This window comes from Myotis davidii, unplaced genomic scaffold (assembly GCF_000327345.1).
Source record: "Myotis davidii unplaced genomic scaffold, ASM32734v1 scaffold1238, whole genome shotgun sequence".
Lineage (NCBI taxonomy): Eukaryota > Metazoa > Chordata > Mammalia > Chiroptera > Vespertilionidae > Myotis > Myotis davidii.
Window position 1 is genome coordinate 675,015 of NW_006289106.1, and position 9,142 is coordinate 684,156.

General features: G+C 56.3%; 2 protein-coding genes across 3 annotated transcripts in view; one reads left to right on the plus strand and one right to left on the minus strand.

Moving 5' to 3' along the window:
- The window catches only part of IER2 (immediate early response 2), a 12,334-nt gene extending 11,649 nt beyond the window's left edge, over positions 1-685 (minus strand). The window contains exon 1 of the mRNA XM_006761402.2: positions 4-685. Coding sequence (XP_006761465.1) covers positions 4-520 — 517 coding nt within the window. The 5' untranslated portion in view covers positions 521-685. The remainder of the gene's footprint in view (positions 1-3) is intronic.
- A 2,540-nt stretch (positions 686-3,225) lies between these two features.
- On the plus strand, positions 3,226-8,052 carry STX10 (syntaxin 10). Of its 2 annotated transcripts, none has more exons than XM_006761396.2 (8): positions 3,226-3,698; positions 3,929-4,098; positions 4,256-4,350; positions 4,425-4,487; positions 6,160-6,267; positions 6,348-6,450; positions 6,536-6,630; positions 6,722-6,814. In XM_006761396.2, exons 1-7 carry the CDS (start codon positions 3,664-3,666, stop codon positions 6,622-6,624), a joined length of 663 nt encoding a protein of 220 aa, XP_006761459.1. In that variant the 5' UTR covers positions 3,226-3,663; the 3' UTR covers positions 6,625-6,630; positions 6,722-6,814. The 2 variants fall into 2 exon arrangements, with proteins under 2 accessions (XP_006761459.1, XP_006761458.1); XM_006761395.2 differs by having other exon boundaries at positions 3,227-3,698; positions 6,348-6,454; positions 6,722-8,052.
- The last annotated feature ends 1,090 nt before the right edge of the window (positions 8,053-9,142 follow it).

The following is a 9,142-nucleotide window of genomic DNA, read 5'->3' on the forward strand; positions in this document are numbered from 1 at the left end:
CGCAGGCCGGCGGCGGAGGCGCTGTCGGGGGCGCTGAGGGGCTGCAGTTCAGGAGGCCGGAGAAGCGCCTCTGCAGGACGCGCGCCAGATTGGGGAAGGCACCTTCCGCTTGCGCGGGAGGGGCCTGCAGGCGCTCGGGGACCTCCGCGGACTCCCCTCCCTCCGCGCCCTCCTCTTCTAGACGGGCTTTCTCAGGGGTCTCCTCGGTTTTCGGCGCCTCCTGAGTGTCCATGGGCTCCGGGCAGGGCTGCTCACCGTCGGCGGACGCTGCTTCCGCTGCGGCTTGTGCTTCCCGCGGTGGGTGCAGGCGAGGGTCGAGGGAGCGGGCGACTGGCGAGGGCACCTCGGGCGGCTCGTGGGCTTCCACCTTGGCCGAGAGGTAAAGCTCCCGGGCGCTACGCATGACCAGAGACAGCTGCAGGCTCCGGTGCAGCCGCAGCCCGCCGCGCTGCATGCGCGAATGGTACATTTTCCACACCGACAGGGTCATAATGCGTTGCGCCTCCTTCTGCACCTCCATGGCGACTCGACGGTGGGGACTTCCCTGCTGAGCAGATGCACTTCGGACTGCGCGCTGGCTCACGCTTTCTCCGCTCACGCCGACGGATGCCGATACACCCCTAGGACGCTCTGCCCCGGCGCCCGCCACCGGGGCCCATTTGTACCCGGAGCTACGTCACCATGACGCCCCGCCCAATCAGAGCGCTGCATCCGGCTTTCCACCGCGTTGGGGCCAGAGACTTCAACCTTAAAGCGACAGGGTGGAATTTACCGGACAGACAAAAGGGACACTAGCCCGGACGCGGGGGAGCCTTCCCCAGTACCCTGAGCACTTGGGGTGGTCTCCTTTCTCAGCCCTCCCGCCTCAGTGCGCCCGCGCGCAGGCCCCGGGGAGCGGGGCCGAGGGTGAGGCTCAGGGCCCACCCACGTGCTAGAGTTCGCTGGCCCCCGCAGGTCGTAGGCGGCTGGTTTTCCTTCGCGCCGGGGAATACCCGGGTTTGAGCCCGTACATCCCCCGTGGGCACAGTTCCAGGCGTCTCATTAGTGTTTCTTGAACCAATAACAGTGCTAACACTAACTAATTGATTAACACACAACTAACTGATTAATACGTGCCAGACGATGCTAAAGGCTTTCCTTTCATAAAGATCTCCTTGATCCCTCACGGACGGTACTGCTGTTGTACTTGATTTATTCACGTGGGGAAACCGAGGCTGACGGACTAGTCCAATATTTGCTAAACGAATAAATGGGCCAACTGTAGCGAAAGGAGGCCTGCGCCTCTATAGCATCTAACCCACGCCAGCCCTCTTCACTCCCCCTGCCCGTAAGCGGAACAGGGTAAGCTGGCTGGTTCGAGGCTAAATTGCCAGCTGCACTGGCGGCGGAAGCCTGCAGATATGAGCGCATCCCAAGCTGCCATCTCTGCTCTCCGCACTGAACATCCTCCCGATTTGCTTCGGCACAAGCTCCACGCAAGGTGGAGGGCCCGGCCACACGACATCCGGTTGAACTCATGCTGCGGCCCCTAAACCACCGGCCCCTAAACCACCGGCCCCTAAACCACCGGCCCCTAAACCACCGGCCCCTAAACCACCGGGCCGCGCTCTGCCTCTGCACCCGGAGGCGCGGTTGGGGTAGGAGTTGGACACCGAGCAACGCAGAGAGAGGACAGATAGAGAATATCGACCCTACCCTTCGCCACGCGCTGCCTCTCCTAGAAAATCTACTCCCAGTTCCTCCCCTCCAAAACGCTGCAACATTGTTTGAATGGCTCCATTCATTCGTGGTACGGGCACTTTAAGGGGAGGCTCCGCCCGCTCGACTGGAGCGCCGGGCCTTCCCGCCACAGGGTCCGCGCGACATCCAGACTAAATTTGGAAGGAATGACGTAGGGCAGGTGGCCGAGCCACTTCCGGCTGCCCATGTAAGGACAGGGGCCGGGCTCTCCGTACTGGGCCATAGCCGGCTTTTTCCGGCCGGGCGTAGGCGGGGCCTGGCCTCCAGACACGCCCTCTTCCTTTCCCCTCTCCGGGTTGGGGCTGTCCGGAGCCCCCGGCTTCCGGACCCGCGTCCAGTGGGGCCGAAGGGGAAGGTTTCGCTTCCTTCCCGGGAGGCCAGGAAGGCGGGACGCCCCTCCGGGAATGCCCCCTGGGCGGGTTGGGGTGATCTCAGGGCGCCCACTGACGCCATCTCCCACAAAGACCTTGCCTGCACTAGGGGCGGCCCGGCGAGGGCACCTTTATTCCAGTCTCCCCAGTTATTTCTCCCCACAGGCCCCCTCCCAGGTATTACTGCTCCCCCCCAAATTAATCTCATGCACCCTCGGAGGACGCTCAGGTCCCGCCCCCTGCACCTGGGGGCTCAACAATCCCTAAAAGACCCCGAACAGCAACCGTCCCCATTCCGCGGCCTTTCCTGCCACACGCTGCGCTGACCGGCTGAGAATGTCCCCCACGCTGGCACCTCAGAGACTCCACAATGGCATCCCCAACCCAGGTACTAACGCTAAAACCCCACACAGGGACTCGGACACAGGGGCGACCCTCCAAGGACTTCTTCAGGGATCCCGCCCACCGCCCAGAGGGAGATCAGGACGTCATTCAGGCGATGGCTTCCCCGCACCCCCAAAAAAGTGCTTTCATGGCCCCAAAAGAAACGCCCCTGCGTGACAGAGACTTTGAAAATTCCTCCCCAAACATTCCTGATCTCTCCCCAGACGGAGACCCCGCACGCAGAGGACCGCTCTGCTCCGGAAACAATCCTCAGAGCCACCCCCGCACCCTCCCGCGACTCCCAGGAGGAAAAAAAGAGGAGAGTGAGTAGAACTACCCACAGAACGCCCCCACTTCAGCCCGCCCGCAGGAAGGCGGGGACGACCGCCTTTCCCCCAGCCCTCCCTAAACCTGCCACTCCCGACCCCAGGCTGGGGCATCTCCCTGCACAGGATGCGGGTGCAGGCTCCAGGAGCCCGTTAAAAGGGTCTACGAATCGAGCGAGCCCCTTCCCCAGCCACAATCTCGTCTGATTTCTGGGAGCTTATTATTTTTTATTTTTTAAAAAAAATATTTTTATTGATTTCAGAGAGGAAGAGAGAGGGAGAGATAGAAACATCAACGATAAGAGAGAATCATGGGTGGGCTGCCTCCAGCATGGCGCCCGCTGGGGATCAAGCCCGCAACCCAGGCATGTGCCCCTGATGAAATTCGAACCTGGGATCCTGCAGTCCGCAGGCCGACGCTCTATCCACTGAGCCAAACCAGCTAGGGCTGAGAGCTTATTATTTATGTTGCCGGGAAGGGAAACTGAGGTTGCGCAGCAACAATTCAAGGGGCTGGGTCTCGAACCCGAGACGCCGAGTTCAGACTCCAGCCTGGTCAGGCGGAACTACGGAAAGGCTGAGAGCGGCGGGAGCGGCGGACGCGAAGGGCGGAGGCACACGCACGGAAAGCCGCCTCTGCCCACAGCCAAGATGCCCGCGGCGGCGGGAGCTCTGCACTTCCGGCTTTTGGGGCCTCTCTCTCTCCTCGTGGCCCGGCTCTCGATGGTGGCCTGGGTCACGTGACGGGGGCGGGGGTGGTGGCGCGTTCTCCCCCGCCGCGAGGAAACCAGCTCTCCAGGCCGGGAGGGGAGGGGGCTCGGTCTCCCACGGGGGGCGGTGACATGTCTCTCGAAGACCCGTTTTTTGTAGTCCGAGGGTGAGTGACAGCGATGGGGGCAGGCAGAGGGTGCTCAGGCCCCTGCCAGCCAGTGCTCGGATGCGGGCCGCAGGGTGCCAAGCGGTCTGGGGGTGCGCGGGTCGGGATCACCCCGTGGCCGAGTGGGAGGGGTACGCCAGATGATGTAGGGGTCCTCTGAGCTCCCCCACTCGTTTGGGGGCGCAGCGGCGGGCGGCACCCAGACGCGCCCGCTGTGCCCCTGCCCGCAGCGAGGTGCAGAAGGCGGTGAACACAGCCCGCGGGCTGTACCAGCGCTGGTGTGAGCTCCTGCAGGAGGGCGCCGCGGTCGGCCGCGAGGAGCTGGACTGGACGACCAATGAACTGCGGAATGGCCTGCGCAGCATCGAGTGGGACCTCGAAGACCTGGAGGAGACCATCGATATCCTGGCGGGTCGGAGGGTTGGAGGGAGGCCTGGGAGAGGCCATTTCGGTGGCAGGGAGACCTGGGGGCTGGACACCGGGGAGGAGTTGAAGGCTTTGAGGCCGATGAGGGGGTTGTGTCTAGCTGTGGCCTTGACTCTTGACCCGGGGGCTACGCATAGTGGAAGCCAACCCAGGCAAGTTCAAGCTCGCAGCTGGGGACCTGCAGGAGAGAAAGGTCTTCGTGGAGCGGATGCGCGAAGCGGTCCAGGTGAGAGGAGGTTATGATGGGATAAGGGTGGAGGTTGGGGCGTCTTTACTCTCTGATGCTGTCCTCACCCCCAGGAAATGAAGGACCATATGGTCAGCCCAGCAGCCGTAGCCTTCATGGAGAGAAATAATAGAGAGGTAAGGCACCTTGACCTGACCCGAATCATTTTTCAGGGTGAGCCTCTCAGTGCGTGTTTGCTTGTTCCCTGGGAAAGTGCACGTCTGTCCCTATATGTCAGTGCCCATCCTCTGTGTGTGCAGTCCTCTTGGCTGTCTACCTGCCTGCTTTCTGTGTGTGTATACCTGAGCCCTCACTGATTGTATAATACTTCTTCTGCCTTGTCCTGGAGGTCTATACTGGTTTCCCGGGGTGGGGGGTGAGTGGTGTCTGTATACCTATCCCCTTTCTTTGTGTTTACTGTTTCCAGCATAATGCCTACTTTTTTTTTCTCTGTGTATGCTCTTGACCTATCTGAGTGTGTAAACTCGGCCTCTGAGTGTATCTTACCTGCCTTGTGCATGCACACCTTCCCCCCACCCCCATGGGGGTGCTTGCTTTGTGTGTGTGCTTGCTCATGCCTTTTGTTTGAATGCTTCCTGCTGCCTGTCTGTACACCTTTCCCCTCTGTGCTGTATGCCCATTCTTTGTATGTTGTGACACCACCAGCCTCTCCCCCATCCCATCATAAGCCCACATGGGATCTGGGAGGGTGGGGGAGCTGAGGCCCACACCAGCTTGGAGTCCTGTAGCAGTGCCTGTGTGCTTTCCTGATGTGCTGCCTTGGGGATTAAAGTCCAAATTCTTACATACACTTGTTTATATGGTAACTAGTGGCCCGGTGCAACAATTCGTGCACACTGAAGGAAGAAGAAATATTTTAATGTCGCTATTCGCCCTTTCTCTATAATGGAAGTAACCAAATTCACAATTGACAATGACAGATTGAAACACACACGTGCGATTGGCCCCAGTGAGAGTTTTATATGTATCGCGTATATGCAAGTCAACTTAGCCTTCTATATATAGAGGACAAACTTGCTTAATTAGACCAGTTTTCTGATGTAGCTAAACTTTTCCCAGCCCAGTGAAGCACCCCAATTTCTCTTTCAGGTAATTGTCAGCAACACAGCAGTAAATATCAACACAAACAGATTATTATTGTAGATCCCGCAGGGAGAACAAAGGGCAAAATATGTAACTGCTAGGGAGAGGGAGCTGGGTGTTGTTATGTGACATCATTACCTGGTGCCCACAGCCACCGTTTCAGGGCTGGGCTGGGCTGTGGGCCACATTTTGCGCCATGAGGTCTCGGCAGCGTCGGCTGCGATTTGGTGGGGTGTCACTCCAGGATGGTGGTGGGGCCTGTGTCCCACTTGGGGGAAGCCGAGTGTTGCTTTGTGGGCACCAGGTTGAGGTGCCGTTTCTCTGTAAATGGCCAGTGCACATCACTGTAGCTCTTGCATTGAGCTTCTGCCCCCTGGTGGTCAGTGTGTCTCATAGGTACCGGTCAGATGGGTACTTAGCATATTAGCCTTTTATATTTATAGAGAGATAAGTGTTCTCCATGGATTAATTAATTTTCTCATTCCAACCTCAGCAAACAGGGATTGTAGTTCTCCCCATTTTACAGATGAGGAAACTGATACACAGGCAGGTCAAGTAGTGTGGCCTTGGGGTCTGTCACCTTGATGTTAAGTGGGTCTGGGGAACTTCAAACACTGCCTTACTAACCACCATCTAAATTTGCCTGTGTCTGGCTCTCTGGTGAGTGGGTGTCCTTCCCTGAGCTTGTGTTCTGTGCCCCACCAGATCCTAATGGGCAAGCCAACTGCCCAGAAGCCATCCAGTGACCTGCTGGATGCCAGCGTGGTATCTGTCACCTCTCGCTACATTGAGGAGCAGCAGGCCACACAGCAGGTTTGTGCGGCTGGTCAGTCATGGGCTGGAGGAGCTCAGGTCTCCCTGATGACAGCAGTTCTCACCTCTCCATTCTGCAGCTGATCATGGACCAACAGGATCAACAGCTGGAAATGGTGTCTGGGAGCATCCGGGTTCTGAAACACATGTCCAGCCGCGTTGGGGAGGAGCTGGATGAGCAGGGCATGTGAGGCCAGGACCCCCAGGGTGGGCCGGGAGCCTGAGGTCGGCTGCCCTTCGAGGGCTTACACCATCTTGGTCTTGGCAGCATGCTGGACACCTTTGCTCATGAGATGGACCACACCCAATCCCGGATGGATGGGGTCCTCAGGAAGATGGCCAAAGTGTCTCATATGACAAGTGGTGAGTTCTCTGGGGGGAGGCAATTTGGGGGGGTGGTGGAGGCATGGGGTGGTGCTGCCTCCCTCATGACGTCTGACCCTCTCACCCCTAGACCGCCGACAGTGGTGTGCGATTGTGGTGCTGCTGGGGGTGCTTCTCCTGGTTCTCATCCTGCTCTTCTCTCTCTGATCCTGGCTCTCCCAGGGGGCTGATCCCTCAGGCTGGGGGAGCTGGTAGGACCCTGCCCCCTGGGAGGAGGGTGTCATGTCTGGGGAGTTGTCCCAAGGCTCTCAAGAGCCAGTGGGACCTTCAGGGCCCTTGGTTGGAGCCCCCGCCACTGGTCCTTTCTCAAGTGCACTTAGGGGGTGGTGGAGGTAGGAGGACCTCAGATACACCCTACCCTGTTTCTATTTCCAGTGTCCCAAAGCCATTTATTCACCCCTATGCCTTGTACATGTGCCAACTTGGAAATAAAATCCCAGCCTTTTTTATACGTATGTAGATCATATGGTATGTTGACTCTAAACTAGTGGCTGCTTCCTGAGTGGGAACTCTAAACCTCGTTTCCATGCACAGGTGTGTGCGTGTGTGTACGCATGTGTGCGTGCTAGGGATTTCAGTGGCCAGTATTAGGTGCAGAAAAGACTATTCTGGTTAATTTCATGATGGATAATTTTATTGCCACTGGAAATTTTAAACCATGAATGTTTCTTGAGCGTTTGAAGTTCAACCTAAACAGCTTTTGCCTGTTCTGTACCCAAAATAGGTAAATGGCTTAGCCATGGAGCTGAGTGGTCACTTCTGAGGTGCCTCCAAGTAACGCTGGGCTCCGCTGCACAGCTGGTTTCTAGTTCCCTCTCTGATGCATCACTCTGACAGGGCAGCGTTAGTAAATTTAAGGGCTTTGCCATAGAGCCTTCCTGAGCATGAAATGATGCCTGTATAAGCTGGGTAAACTTGTAAGCACTGTGAACCTTAGATTATCATCAGACCTTTCCATCCCCCACATTAATCAGGCGTGGGAACCACGAATCTCACTCACTCATGTACACGCTCTGGAGTGCTGTATGTTACGAGGACGCTACTCTATCAGGCCAGTTAGTCAAAAAAGAACCAAGTATGTACAGACTCCTTTTTTATGTGATGGTTTGGGTTCTCTTGGCCCATTCTATACTCAGTTCTAAGTCTTTCTGGGGTTAAAAGATGTGCTTCTGGGAGTCAGGTGGGGCAGCATCACCTCTGAATTTTTGTTGGCAATGTTGTTGGTCCTCAAAACCCCTCTGACAGCTGATGCTGGACTTCAGGACCCCAAATGGGCTGGTCTTACTGAGACATACCCAGTTCATCCTGTGAACTGTAGTATAGTTGACCTCTGAACAACACAGGTTTAAACTGTGCAGTCCATTTATATGCTGATTTTAAAAATAAACACGATTAAATGTATATCCTTTATAACTTTAACCTTTTTTTGTCTATTGTAATACATTATATGGTACCTATACAAAATAGGTGCTCATTGACTATGTTACCAGTAAGGCTTCTTTTTGTCAACACTAGGCTTAGTAAAATTTGGGGGGTATCAAACATTCTATGTGGATTTTTGACTGCAAGGGTCAACCTGAAGCATATTAGTCATTGTTCCCATGGACATCATTCCCTTGTATCATGGGTGGAAGGAGCTGGCCTGGGCGGAGATGTAGCTTCCTTGTCCACCTCCCAGCAGATTTTTTGTTGACCAATGGGATCCCTGATAGGTAACTACCCTTCCCAGGCTGTTTGAAATGACTGAATAAATGGGATCCTAAGGCACTTACATGTCTTTATTTGGCTCCATAGAACCTTTTGTCATTTCATATCCTCGGGATCTATAGCTGGGGGGGCGGCACACTACAGGGCAGCTAGCTAGTGGGTCAGTAGCCCTTTCAAGGGAGCCTCTACCCTTCTAGCTTTGGAGGAACTCCCATGCAGGGGCCATGTGTGCAGGAACAGCCTTGGGCAGTGTTGTGAGTCTACACCTGAGGTAGCCTGAAGGGTGTTGTAAGTGGCACCCATTGGTGGTCTGGGTCTGTACCTGTTACCATTGGAAAGGAACATGCTGCCCCGCCCCCCTCACATGATGCATGTTCTGTCACATGACGTATGGCATGGCCACATCCAAGTGCACCCCGAGTTGGACCCTGCTGCATTTGTCAGTGTGAGTCCTGAGCAGTGGGGGTGTTGCTCTGCAGAATGAGAACCCAGTGTGCAGCATCTCTTCCAGCCACTACAGCCCCTCTGCCCCCCAGTGAGTAGCATGCTGCAGGGCTGTTACAAAGGCGTTTAGTTTATTCTCATCAGTGTTACTGATGTTCTCATGTTCACATTTCCCAGTGCACTTCTTTCCTTACAGTAGTTAATGTGCAATCTCACTTACAGGCTGGGGTGGGGGTGGGGGGCTCAGCCCGGAGAAGGGCAGGTGTTGGCACTCCACGTGGACACAGCAGCTGGCCTGTCCTACGGGAACAGGGGTGGCCAGAGGCCTCCAGTCTTTTTT

Excerpts from the sequence above, each read along its gene's own strand:
- STX10 (XM_006761395.2), top strand. The coding sequence starts at position 3,664 with ATGTCTCTCGAAGACCCGTTTTTTGTAGTCCGAGG. Across the intron at positions 3,699-3,928 it reads CCGTTTTTTGTAGTCCGAGG|CGAGGTGCAGAAGGCGGTGA; the intron begins GTGAGTGACAGC and ends CCCTGCCCGCAG. Across the intron at positions 4,099-4,255 it reads AGACCTGGAGGAGACCATCG|GCATAGTGGAAGCCAACCCA; the intron begins ATATCCTGGCGG and ends CCCGGGGGCTAC.